The 13,425-nt window shown below is 43.5% G+C and overlaps 1 protein-coding gene across 1 annotated transcript; it reads left to right on the top strand.

Annotated features, from left to right (window-relative positions):
• Nucleotides 1-203: 203 nt before the first annotated feature.
• LOC146548202 (NLR family CARD domain-containing protein 3-like) lies at nucleotides 204-6,670 on the top strand. The gene is made up of 2 exons (XM_085266235.1): nucleotides 204-477; nucleotides 4,896-6,670. Exons 1-2 carry the CDS (start codon nucleotides 204-206, stop codon nucleotides 6,668-6,670), a joined length of 2,049 nt encoding a protein of 682 aa, XP_085122361.1.
• The last annotated feature ends 6,755 nt before the right edge of the window (nucleotides 6,671-13,425 follow it).

Consider the following 13,425-nt stretch of genomic DNA (forward strand, 5'->3'; position numbering starts at 1 on the left):
AATAGTTTGTTTTATATTGTAGCAAAGTGTTACTTGGATACTTCTCTATGTGCTTCTTCATGTGCAATTTTGTTGCATTCTGAGCCTAAGAAATTTATTGTGATGAACTGCTGTTAGAATCAAGTTAAATTCTGATAAATCAGACAATTACCTCTCCAGCTGTTGTTACAGTCTTTGTTTATCGGGTCCTTACAGGGTAAAAGATGACGACACCTAAAGAAATCCTTCTGGGGACTTTGAAGGATTTGGGACGTGATGACTTTGAAGAATTTAAGTGGCATCTGAAGAACGGGTCTGTAGAAGGTTTCCCAGCAATCCCAGAGAGTGAACTGGAGGATGCAGAGAGGACGAACATAGTGGATCTGATGTTTGATACCTACTCTATCAACACTTTTGAAGTTGCTAAAAATCTTTTGGGGAGGATAAACAGGAATGATCTGTTGGAGAATTTAAATAAAACCATCCCAGAACCCACAGGTAAGTCAGGGAATGACTAAACAAAAAACACATAAACAATAAAAACCTTAGTTAACATTACACAGGTGCCATTAAAATCTATATAAATAATAAATCCAAAACACTTGCCAACACTTTCAGGAGTGAGAGACTGCAGAAAGCCAACAGTTTGTGTTTTATGCATCTGCACAAATAACCTCCTGTGTACACACATGAATATCTGCTCTTTGGGTTGGTTTGATTAAAATGGGACCAGCAGCAGGTTTTCTGCCCATTTTACAGATTTATATTGTCAGATTGGTTTTAGAGCTGTTTTATCAACATAAATGAGGCGACAACAACAGTTTGGGACACGTCACAAATATGATCAAAGTGCTTTCTCTTAAATCTATTTACCAGTTGAAGGTAAAGTTAAAAAAATGGCTGCCATTTCTTTCTGCTGTTTGGAGACCCAAACAAAAAAATGCCCACACAGTAAATGCTTTTTATTATGGTTGATAAACAGGACACTAAGGTGATTGGTCAAAGGTTGGAGGAAAGCCACAGTTCTCCTTATTTGACTGAAATCCACCATTTCAGCTCATGTTTTTTCTTCTGCAGCTTTCTGGGAGATTCCACTTCAGCCTTCTGCTGGCAACGCTCCCGTTACCAAGCTTCCCTTAGGCAGCATCATTAGAAGACATAGCATACATTTACACTGCTATGCAGATGATACCCAGCTCCATCTGTCCATGAAGTCAGATAACACACACCAATTAGTTAAACTGCAGGAATGTCTTAAAGACATAAAGACCTGGATGGCCGCTAACTTTCTGCTTCTTAATTCAGATCAAACTGAGGTTATTGTACTCGGCCCTGAAAATCTTAGAAATATGGTATCTAACCAGATTCTTACTCTGGATGGCATTACCTTGGCCTCCAGTAACGCTGTGAGGAACCTTGGAGTCATTTTTGACCAGGACATGTCCTTCAACGCACATATTAAACAAACATGTAAGACTGCTTTCTTCCATTTGTGCAACATCTCTAAAGTTAGAAATATCCTGTCTCAGAGTGACGCTGAAAAACTAGTTCTGTCATGGTCCTGGGTCGTTCAGCGTTTTGTTTCATTTTTGGTATCACCTTGTGTACTTTGTGTTAATTCTGATTTTGTATTAGTTCTTAGGTTGATCTCTACCTGTGTCTTTCCTCTGTGTTCTGTTCGTGTCCCCGAGTTTGTGTTGTAAAACAGTCTGTTTCCTGTTTTACTTTGAAGGTTTGTGTCTCGTCTTGTGAATTAGGATCAGCTGTGCTCCCCTCCTGTGTGTCATTCCCTCATTACCTTGTGTGTATTTATAGTATGTGTCTGCCTGTGTTCCTCGTTGTGTCGTCTGCATTACTGTGTTAATCAGTGTTACTACTCGTCTCTCTATCCAGCCTTCTTTGTGTCATCTCTGTGTATTCCCCGCTGTCCTTATGTTTTCAGGTTTGTCTGTTACAGTGGCTTGCAAAAGTATTCGGCCCCCTTGAACTTTTCCACATTTTGTCACATTACAGCCACAAACATGAATCAGTTTTATTTGAATTCCAGGTGAAAGACCAACACAAAGCGGTGTACACGTGAGAAGTGGAATGAGAATCATACATGACTCCAAACATTTTTTACAAATAAATAACTGCAAAGTGGGGTGTGCGTAATTATTCAGCCCCCTTTGGTTTGAGTGCAGTCAGTTGCACATAGACGTTGCCTGATGAGTGCTAATGACTAAATAGAGTGCACCTGTGTGTAATCGAACAAGGCCGAACAAGGAGAGTGCTGATCCGAAATGCAGCCAAGAGGCCCATGGTGACTCTGGACGAGCTGCAGAGATCTACAGCTCAGGTGGGGGAATCTGTCCATAGGACAATTATTAGTTGTGCACTGCACAAAGTTGGCCTTTATGGAAGAGTGGCAAGAAGAAAGCCATTGTTAACAGAAAACCATAAGAAGTCCCGTTTGCAGTTTGCCACAAGCCATGTGGGGGACACAGCAAACATGTGGAAGAAGGTGCTCAGGTCAGATGAGACCAAAATGGAACTTATTGTTCAAAATGCAAAACGCTATGTGTGGTGGAAAACTAACAGTGCACATGACTCTGAACACACCATCCCCACTGTCAAATATGGTGGTGGCAGCATCATGCTCTGGGGGTGCTTCTCTTCAGCAGGGACAGGGAAGCTGGTCAGAGTTGATGGGAAGATGGATGGAGCCAAATACAGGGCAATCTTGGAAGAAAACCTCTTGGAGTCTGCAAAAGACTTGAGACTGGGGCGGAGGTTCCCCTTCCAGCAGGACAACGACCCTAAACATAAAGCCAGGGCAACAATGGAATGGTTTAAAACAAAACATGTCCATGTGTTAGAACGGCCCAGTCAAAGTCCAGATCTAAATCCAATCCAGAATCTGTGGCAAGATCTGAAAACTGCTGTTCACAAACGCTGCCCATCTAATCTGCCTGAGCTGGAGCTGTTTTGCAAAGAAGAATGGGCAAAGATTTCAGTCTGTAGATGTGCAAAGCTGGTAGAGACAGACCCTAAAAGACTGGCAGCTGTAACTGCAGCAAAAGCTGGTTCTACAAAGTATTGACTCAGGGGGCTGAATAATTACACACACCCCACTTTGCAGTTATTTATTTGTACAAAATGTTTGGAATGATGTATGATTTTCGTTCCACTTCTCACGTGTGCACCACTTTGTGTTGGTCTTTCACCTGGAATTCCACTAACATTGATTCATGTTTGTGGCTGTAATGTGACAAAATGTGGAAAAGTTCAAGGGGACCGAATACTTTTGCAAGCCACTGTAGTTTTTCCAGTTTAGGTTTATGTTTAGTTCTGCCCTCACCTTGGTTTGTTCACTGTAAATAAAACCTCACTCACATCTCCACCACTGTCTGCAACTTGGGTCCTCATTTAACTCCACCGCACGACTGCTGCCCCAGCCGTGACAAGTTTATGCATTTATTACGTCAAGGCTGGATGACTGTAATTCATTATTATCAGCAAGTCTTAAAAACTCGCTGAAAAGGCTTCAGTTAATCCAAAATGCTGCAGCAAGAGTCCTGACAGGGACTAGAAAGAGAGAGCAGATTTCTCCTGTATCGACTTCTTGTTAAATCCAGAATTGAATTCAAAATCCTGCTCCTCACATACAAGGTCTTAAATAATCAGGCCCCATCTTATCTTAATGACCTTGTAGTACCATATCACCCTATTAGAGCACTTCGCTCTCGCTCTGCAGGCCTACTTGTTGTTCACAGAGTATTTAAAAGTAGAATGGGAGGCAGAGCCTTCAGTTTTCAGGACCCAAAAAGATAGTTGGGTTTTTTCTGTTGTATTATTGTAGGTTCTTTATCTTACAATATAAAGCACATTGGGGTGACTGTTGTTGTTATTTGGAGGAATTAAAAAAAAAACTTTTATACTTGAAATTCTTTCATTTATTCTACATATTTATTCATCACTGGCTCCATAGTGTTGTTTATGTAATATGTGAAATGTTGCTAGTATTGATTTGGTGCTGTATAAATAAACATAATTAAATCAAATGTGTCTCTATAAAACCTGCCCTCAGTTATAACCCAAGTGTCAGGGCTCAATGGCTCATGAAAAGGAATGGAGTCAAGCACAGAACCAAAAAACGGAGGCTGAGTGACTTTTAACAGAAATGTATTTTACTAGATTTCTTGACGGAGAAAGCTGAATCACGGCTAAATTCAACAGCAAGCGAGGTATTATGAGAAGTGCAGAGCTGAGGCCAGAACATAAGCTGAGGCAGGTCAAAGGAACAACAGGGGCAGAATCGGGCGAATAGAAACTATCCAGGATCACTGGAACAAAGGAGATAATAATCAGAGTGGTCCACAGTGTAGTGAATGAGTCCAAGATTTAAAAACTAAGAGGTGTTACGTGGCTGCAGGTGGAGATCAGCTGGAGGAGGAGATGAATTAAATCTGGGTACAGAGTGAGATGTGGGTGCACAGGGAGGCAGGCAGCTGAGGATGGCAGTTTGCAAGAGTGAGTTTTCCCAGCAGTGGCAGGCCAGAATCCTGAGGCGTGACTTATGGCGAGAGTTGGAAGATGTATCCAGGTGCCGACTAGGGAACAGGAAAAGAGGGTTACGCGAAACAAGCTGAGGAGCACAAGACAAAATGTGAGGCAGAGAACTGACTGTGCTAAGCACACAATCTGGAGAAGGTTCATTGTGAGTGCTGCTCATAGATACTGCCGGAGTAATTGGCAACAGGTGAGGAGCAGGGAGGAGTGAGGAGGGCTCCACCCAGGCGAGGAGAGCTGATCCTGTGGAAAGTTACTCAGACTCACCCGGATCATGACACCAAGAGTCCAGTGAACTGAACACATAACCACAGTAACCAGAATGCAGTTTTCTCATTTGTGTCATTTGCTGTTTATTCATGCAGAGATTCTCACTGAGTGTCAGCTCAAACTCAAGTCAGACCTGAAGCAGAAGTTCCAGTGTGTGCTCGAGGGGATTTCTACAACAGAAAACCCGACCCTCCTGAGTCAGTTCTACACAGAGCTCTACATCACAGGGGGAGGGACTGCAGAGGTCAATGATGAACATGAGGTCAGACAGATTGAAACAGCATCCAGGAAACCAGACAGACCAGAAACAACCATCAGACAAGAAGACATCTTTAAACTCCCACCTGGAAGAGATAAACCAATCAGAACAGTGCTGACAATGGGAGTGGCTGGCATTGGGAAAACAGTCCTAACACAGAAGTTCACTCTGGACTGGGCTGAAGACAAAGCCAACCAGGACATCCAGTTCATGTTTCCATTCACTTTCAGAGAGCTGAATCTGCTGAAAGAGGAAAAGTTCAGCTTGGTGGAACTTGTTCATCACATCTTTACTGAAACCAAAAAAGCAGGAATCTACATCTTTGAAGACTTCCAGGTTGTGTTCATCTTTGATGGTCTGGATGAGTGTCGACCTCCTCTGGACTTCCACAAAACTACAATCCTGACTGACCCTAGAAAGTCCACCTCAGTGGATGTGCTGCTGATAAACCTCATCAGGGGGAAACTGCTTCCCTCTGCTCGCCTCTGGATAACCACACGACCTGCAGCAGCCAATAAGATCCTTTGTGACATTGTTGACATGGTGACAGAAGTCAGAGGGTTCACTGACCCACAGAAGGAGGAGTACTTCAGGAAGAGATTCGGAGATTCGGAGCAGGCCAGCAGCATCATCTCCCACATCAAGACATCACGAAGCCTCCACATCATGTGCCACATCCCAGTCTTCTGCTGGATCACTGCTACAGTTCTGGAGTTTGTCATGAAGAACAAAGAGAGTCAAGATCTGCCTAAGACTCTCACAGAGCTCTACCTACGCCTTGTGCTATTTCACCTAACAACGAAGGACATCAAGTATGATGGAGGAGCTGAGACAGAGTCATGCAGGAAGATCATTGAGTCTCTGGGAAAACTGGCCTTTGATCAGCTGCAGAAAGGAAACCTGATCTTCTATAAATCAGACCTGACAGAGTGTGGCATCGATATCAGAGCAGCCTCAGTGTACTCAGGAGTGTTCACACAGATCTTTAAAGCTGATGAGTGTCACATGTTCAACAACGTTGTTTACTGTTTCGTCCATCTGAGCATTCAGGAGTTCTTTGCTGCTCTTCATGCCTATCTGACCTTCATCAACTCTGGAGTCAACCTGCTTAAGAAACAATCTCCTCTCTTTAAAATCTTCCAGAAAACACTTACTGTAAAAGACTTCTACCAGAGTGCTGTGGACGAAGCCTTAGAGAGTCCAAATGGACACCTGGACTTGTTCCTCCGCTTCCTCCTGGGTCTTTCACTGCAGACCAATCAGGATCTTCTATGCATGCTGACAGAGACAGGAAGTAGCTCACAGACCAATCAGGAAACAGTCCAGTACATCAAGAAGAAGCTCAGTGGGAAACTGTCTGCAGAGAAAAGCATCAACCTGCTCCACTGTCTGAATGAACTGGATGATCGTTCTCTAGTGGAGGAGATCCAACAGTCCCTGAGATCAGGACGTCTCTCCACAGATCAACTGTCTCCTGCTCAGTGGTCGGCTCTGGTCTTCATCTTACTGTCATCAGATCTGGATGAGTTCGACCTGGAGAAATACTCCCGTTCAGAGAAGGCATTTTTGAAGCTGCTGCCAGTGGTCAAAGCATCCAAGAAAGTGCTGTAAGTGAATCTATGAACAAATATGTTTAATAATGCTAGATGAATAAAAGAATATGTCTCCATTGTTATTCTTCCTCAGGCTGAGAAATTGTAAACTCTCAAAAAGAAGCTTTGAAGCTTTGTCTGAAATTCTCAGCTCCCCATCCAATCATCTGAGAGAGCTGGACCTGAGCGCGAACTACCTGCAGGATTCAAAATTGGATTTGCTGTGTGTTGGACTAAAGAGTCCTGACTGTAAACTTGAAACTCTCGGGTAAGGATACAGACTTTTTGACACTTTTTGACTCTTAAATCTGTAAGTTTATCTTGATGCGGACGTTCAAAGTCAGCACAATTTTCCTTTTAAGTTCCTGAGTTTATATTTTTGACTGTCAGGTTGTCTGGACAGATGTTTTTATTTTATTTTATTTTTTTACTTGTCCCTAAAGTCAGAACTAAACCCACATGTAGATGACTTTCAAATTCAAATTCAAATTCAAATTCAAATTTTATTTGTCACGTACACAGTCATACACAGTACGATATGTAGTGAAATGCTTGGACAACTGCTCGTGACCTAAAGAAAACAAAAAAGGAAAAGGCTATGAATAAGATAGGAAATAAATATGAAAAATTAAAAAGGGTAAATTTAACTAGGAAGGAATAAAATATAAATTAAGGTTAAAAATGAAATAACTGTACAACACAAATTAGAATGAAGGGTAAATTTAACTGGGAAAGAATAAGATAAAATATATAAATTAAAGTTGAAAATAAAATAACTGTACAACAAAATACACAATATAGAACTATATAAGAATGTATGAAGAAATATAAATAAATATATACACAATAACAGCAGCTGTACAAGTATTAGCTTGAAATGAAGAATATAGTGTCCAGTGTTGTGCAATCCACATTATGTCTTGTGCAGTGCAAATATGCTTAAAGTGATTTAAGTGATGAAGTGAAAACAATGTCCAGAATGTCCAGTGTGTGTGTAAGAACTGTATGTGTGGGTCAGTACTGTGTGGTGGTGTGATTGAGAGACCGTATCGCCTGCAGGAAGAAGCTCCTCCTCAGTCTCTCTGTGTTGGTCTTCAGGGAGCGGAATCGCTTTCCTGACCTCAACAGAGAGAACAGTCTGTTGTTGGGATGGCTGAGGTCCTTCACGATCTTCCTGGCCTTGGTCCAGCACCGCCTGCTGTAGATTGAGTGCAGGTCAGGGAGCTCGGAGTGGATGGTGCGCTCAGCTGATCGCACAACCCTCTGTAGAGCTCGTCTGTCCTGCATGGTGCTGTTCCCGAACCAGGTTAAGATGTTTCCCGTCAGGATGCTCTCTATGGTGCACGAGTAAAAGTTCCTGAGCACCTTGGAGGGCAGTTGGAAGTCTCTCAAGCGGCGTCCGGGTACACACCGGCTCACTCCTTGGCGGCTCGCTCGGGCCACTTCGGAGGTGGGGTGCCCCCGGCCTCTCGGCCTGGGGCTCGGTCACTCAGGCACAGCTGGCTGCCGGCGGAGCTCACGGGCGCGTCACTGCAACTCCCCCTGGCTTCTGCTCCGCGGCTGCTGAATGAGCCCTCATCTGGGACTCTCCTTAGCTCTTACTGGGACAGTGGCGCGGCTGCCCCTCTGTGGGTCTTCCTTGGTCTCTTGTGTTCTGGGGGCCTCTGGATGTCTGGAGTTTTGATCTCCTCCATACCTGCTTGATACCATAGAGGACAGGGCTGTGGCTCCCCACACTCCCTAGCAGATCATTACATGGAGAAACCTTTGGAATGCAAGCATGCTGATCCACACAGGTGTACACACGGGTGTTCACAGACGCGGACTACAGCTTTCTTGGCTGCTGCCTCAAAGCACACTGTGCGCTGGCTATCTTGCGTGCTGCACAATATCGTTTATTATTTAGTAACTATCGATATCTACTGCTAGCTAGTTTATTGTGATGGTGCTTTTTTTTTCTTATTATGTTGCTCTTTGTTGTTTGCTTTCTCCTCTGTTTTTTTTCTCCATACAGGTGACCCAGGAGTTTTGTTTTTTTTGTTTGTTTGTTTTTTTCTCTCTTCCCCCCCTTCTCACCGTCTCTTCTCCCCTTTGGTTTTCTTTTTTTCTCTCCCTCTCTTTCTTTCATTCTTTCTCCCTGTCCTATCCCACAGTCATGTCTGTCCCGTTTGTAGCAACTGAAAATAAAATAAATTCATAATTATAATAAAGGTCAATCAAATGGACCAATATGGCAAGCCCATGATGATCCACTTGGTAAAATAAATCCGCTTGGCATCTTTCTTGGCCTTAAGACAACAATTCTGATGGCTAAAGATCCAAACGGGACAAAAAAAAAAAAAAAGGAAGTCTCTCGAGCGTCTGAGGTGGTAGAGACGCTGTTGGGCCTTTTTCACCACGGTGTTGATGTGACAGGACCATGACAGGTCCTGCGTGATGTGAACTCCGAGGTATTTGAAGTTGTCCACTCTCTCCACTGGGCACTCGTTGATGACGGGGGTCTGGTAGTTCCTCTCCTGCTTAGTGCTGAAGTCCACTATCAGCTCCTTTGTCTTACTGATGTTTAGAAGGAGGTTGTTCCTCTGGCACCAGTTCTCCAGATTCCTAATCTCCTTCAGGTAGGCCGTCTCGTTGTTATCAGAGATCAGGCCCACCACGACGGTGTCGTCAGCAAACTTGATGATGGTGGTGGAGCTGGTAGTGGCCACACAGTCATATGTGTACAGAGAGTACAGCAGGGGGCTCAGAACACACCCCTGGGGGGCTCCAGTGCTGAGAGTGGTGGAGGCTGAGACATGTCCGCCCATCCTTACTGCCTGTGGTCTGCCAGTTAGGAAGTTGGAGATCCACTGACACATAGATGAGCTGAGTCCCAGATGCTCCAGCTTGGTGGTGAGTGTGGAGGGAATTATGGTGTTAAATGCAGAGCTGTAGTCTATAATAATAATAATAATAATGGATACTTTATTGATCCCCATGGGGAAATTACTTGTTTTTCTCTGCATTTGACCCATTCACTCAGTGAAGCAGTGGGCAGCCCACTAAGCAGGCGCCCGGGGAGCAGTGTGTAGGGACGGTACCTTGCTCAGGGGTACCTCAGGGTAGCCGTTAAGTGGATTCGAACCGCCGACCTTCCGATCATGGGGTGCCCACTTTACCTACTGAGCTATCCCTGCCCCCTATGAAGAGCATTTTAACATAATTCCCCCTTCTAGTGTCCAAGTGAGTAAGTGATGTGTGGAGGAGATGAGAGATGGCATCGTCTGTGGAACGATTTGGACGGTAAGCGAACTGTAGTGGGTCCAGTGTGTCTGGTGGTGAAGAAATGATGAAGTCTCTGACCAGGCGTTCAAAACACTTCATCACTACTGAGGTGAGGGCTACAGGGCGATAGTCATTGAGAGAAGCAGGGTGGGGTTTCTTCGGGACAGGAACAATGATGGACTCTTTGAAGCATGTGGGGATCACCGACTGAGATAAAGAGATGTTGAATATCTCAGTGAACACAGGAGCTAGCTGGTATGCGCAGTCTCTTGGGATACGACCTGGGATGCCGTCTGGTCCTGCTGCTTTCCTGGTGTTCACTCTCTTGAAGGCTCTCCTTACTTCATGCTCGGAGATGACGAGCACGTTTCCGGTGCTGGCAGTATCTTCCTGTCTACAGCCGTTAGCGCCGCTAGCACTAGCATTGTTGGAGTCCTTAGCTGCAGCCTCAAAGCGAGCATAGAAAGTTACTGGAGCAGCCTTCCTGAAGACAGCAGTGTGTTTTCATGCTTTTAAAGCCAAACTCACCTTTCAGACCTGGCTTTTATTTATTATCTATTTTTATTTGTTTATTATATATTTATTTCTACTGTTTAACTACTGCTCACATCTTTTATCCTCCTTTTTAATTGTTCATTTCTTTTTACCCAGTGTTTCTATATTGCACTTTGTATTTGTCATCTATATTTATCATGCACTACTTTGCTCATTTATTGTTTGGTTTTAATGTTATTAAATTCCGGTTCTTTTGGTATTCGTTATGGCCAAAAAGACACGGCTCAAAAGTGGTCTTTTTACTTTAAAAGATTATCTTTATTTTACATATCCGGATATGGAGACCTGAACACACAACCCCAGGTCTGAAGCACAAAACAGCAAGCCTAGTCATTTATATAGACATCACACACACTTTAAGTTTCGACCAAACACTCTGCTTAGTTTCACTTTTCGCCTGCAAAAGCATGTAATTTCCTGTCAGTCCTGTCGGCACAGAGTGTACTCAGATTTGGGCCTTTCTTATAAAGCAATATAATCAGCATATAAGTATTTAAGATTATAAATTTAAACCTCAACAATGTTCTTACCTGGGGTCCGTTCTTCGTACCTCGCTTACTACATCCAAGATCAAATCATCGCGCCAACTTTGAGCTTGCTATCCCGGTACTCCGAACACACCTGTTGTTGACGATTAGTATAGCTGGATGAAGTAATGTGAGATCACTGGGTGGCTTAACAGGGGCTACGCATCGATAGTAGAAACATTGATCGGCAACCCTTTGTTTGTTTATTGATTTCACACAGATACATACAGGTCATTTCCTAAAAAAGGGAAATGTACTATTAACATTCTATTACATGTATGTGATTATTACAGATGTAATTCATATTTCAGAGTAGTAATTGCAAATTACTTTGTGTAATCAAGATGAGAGACCACGGCTATAAAAGCGAAGGTGGATTTGGGAAGTCTGTCGCAGCCATGTCCTGTCCGTTTACGCGAGCCACCCATTGCGGAAGGTGCAAGACCGTTAAGGAGAGTCCTCAGAATCCAGCGTATATTGCGGGACAGACAGGATCCTTTAGCTCAGCGCGACAGTGTGCTCATAGAGAGATATCGATTTTCCCGTGAGGGTATTATTTACTTAACCAACTTGTTGACGAGGGGGTGCAGGACCACCACCTGTCTTTTTTGCTCTGCCCTTTTCTTGGTTGCTGTTATGAACAAACAAGCAGATTATTTCAGGGTCTCTTTCCAAGAGACGAAAAGCAATATAAGTGATAAATATTACCATTCTGTAGAATATTCTTATATTTCACTTTTACTTGTTCCCATGTTCTAGTGGGTCCTGTTGTGGCTCTAATGTGAAAGGGGATATAATGTAATATAATATAATATAATGTAATATAATATTGGATAATATTTCAAGGCTGCATTTCTCACCCTCAGGAGCCTGTAGACCTCACCTGTGAGCCATGGTTTCTGATTGGCCTGGACAGTGGTCTCTATGACCTCATCGATGCCTTTTGAGATGTAGCCAATGACAGTTTCTGTATATTCCTGCAGGTCTGTGGTGTTGTCATGTGTGGCGGCCTGTTTAAGGATCTCCCAGTCTGTGGTGGAAAAGCAGTATTGCAGGTCCTTCTGGCCACACACGTACCTGCTTACGAACTGGTTTAGTGACTTTGACCAGGGGCCTGTATGCTGGCATTAGCATAACAGTGATGTGATCAGAGGCACCAAAGTGGGTGGGGGGCTTTGTAATCTCCTCTCTTGGTGGTGAAAACATTATCCAAAAAGTCGTTTCCTTGTGTTGGAAATTCAATGTGTCTATGCAGTAGTAAACATAGGGGGTGTCCAAATTCATGGGCTGCATCCTCCTGAGGACGCATTTGTAGACCGATTACGTCACAGCGACACGATGAAGGCTGTCCAAATTCATAGACTCCTCTGAATGCAGCCGACCAATGCGTCCTCTTTTTCCCCAAAATTAAAGGATGGGTCGGGTGTGTCCTTCGTGGCCCACCATATCCCAGAATTCATAGCGTGGCCCATCCAATTCCACTTTCCGGCAATGGCGGTCGCTACTAAGTTTTCAATATTACTCTTATTACTCTTTCTGGGTCACAAAATAAACTTTTAACATATTTTCAGGTGAGAATGTAGCTGTGTAAACTTTAAATATCTGCTCAGTTTATCAAGATATCGCATATTTGCAAAAGTGCTCCGACGTTTCTGAGACGTCTGTTACCCACCAGCTCGATAGCTAGCCGAGAGCTCGAGGGTCAGTAGAGCCGCCGAGAACAGCAAACTCCCGGCACATCATGTTCAGATCACCGCGGTCTTTCGCTACTCAGGTTAAACGTAATATATAAGTGACTTAGACAACCTAAAAATGTTATTGTTTGACTTTTTTCAGTGTTTTATTTGTTCCTGAGTAAATCAGTTTGGCTGAGATTAAAGTTATTAGATTAGATTAGACAAAATAAACCTTTACAGTGGCAAAAGTATTCGGTCCCCTTGAACTTTCCCACATTTTGTCACGTTACAGCCACAAACATGAATCAATTTTATTGGAATTCCACGTGAAAGACCAACACAAACTGGTGTACACATGAGAAGTGGAATGAAAATCATACATGACTCCAAACATTTTTTACAAATAAATAACTGCAAAGTGGGGTGTGTGTAATTATTCAGCCCCCTTTGGTCTGAGTGCAGTCAGTTGCCCATAGACGTTGCCTGATGAGTGCTAATGACTAAATAGAGTGCACCTGTGTGTAATCTAATGTCAGTACAAATACAGCTGCTCTGCGACGGCCTCAGAGGTTGTCTAAGAGAATATTGAGAGCAACAACACCATGAAGTCCAAAGAACACAGCAGACAGGTCAGGGATAAAGTTATTGAGAAATTTAAAGCAGGCTTAGGCTACAAAAAGATTTCCCAAGCCTTGAACATCCCACGGAGCACTGTTCAATAGTGATGGGCAGATGAAGCCCCATGAAGCACT

This window comes from Mchenga conophoros, linkage group LG23, assembly GCF_057382185.1.
Source record: "Mchenga conophoros isolate Kocher_MC1m ecotype Shallow Benthic linkage group LG23, M_conophoros_male_GT1.1, whole genome shotgun sequence".
NCBI lineage: Eukaryota > Metazoa > Chordata > Actinopteri > Cichliformes > Cichlidae > Mchenga > Mchenga conophoros.

Bases quoted from the DNA above. Each gene is read 5' to 3' on its own strand.
- LOC146548202 (XM_085266235.1), top strand. From the start codon at position 204: ATGACGACACCTAAAGAAATCCTTCTGGGGACTTTGAAGGATTTGGGA. The intron at 478-4,895 runs GTAAGTCAGGGA...TTATTCATGCAG, and splicing joins AACCATCCCAGAACCCACAG to AGATTCTCACTGAGTGTCAG.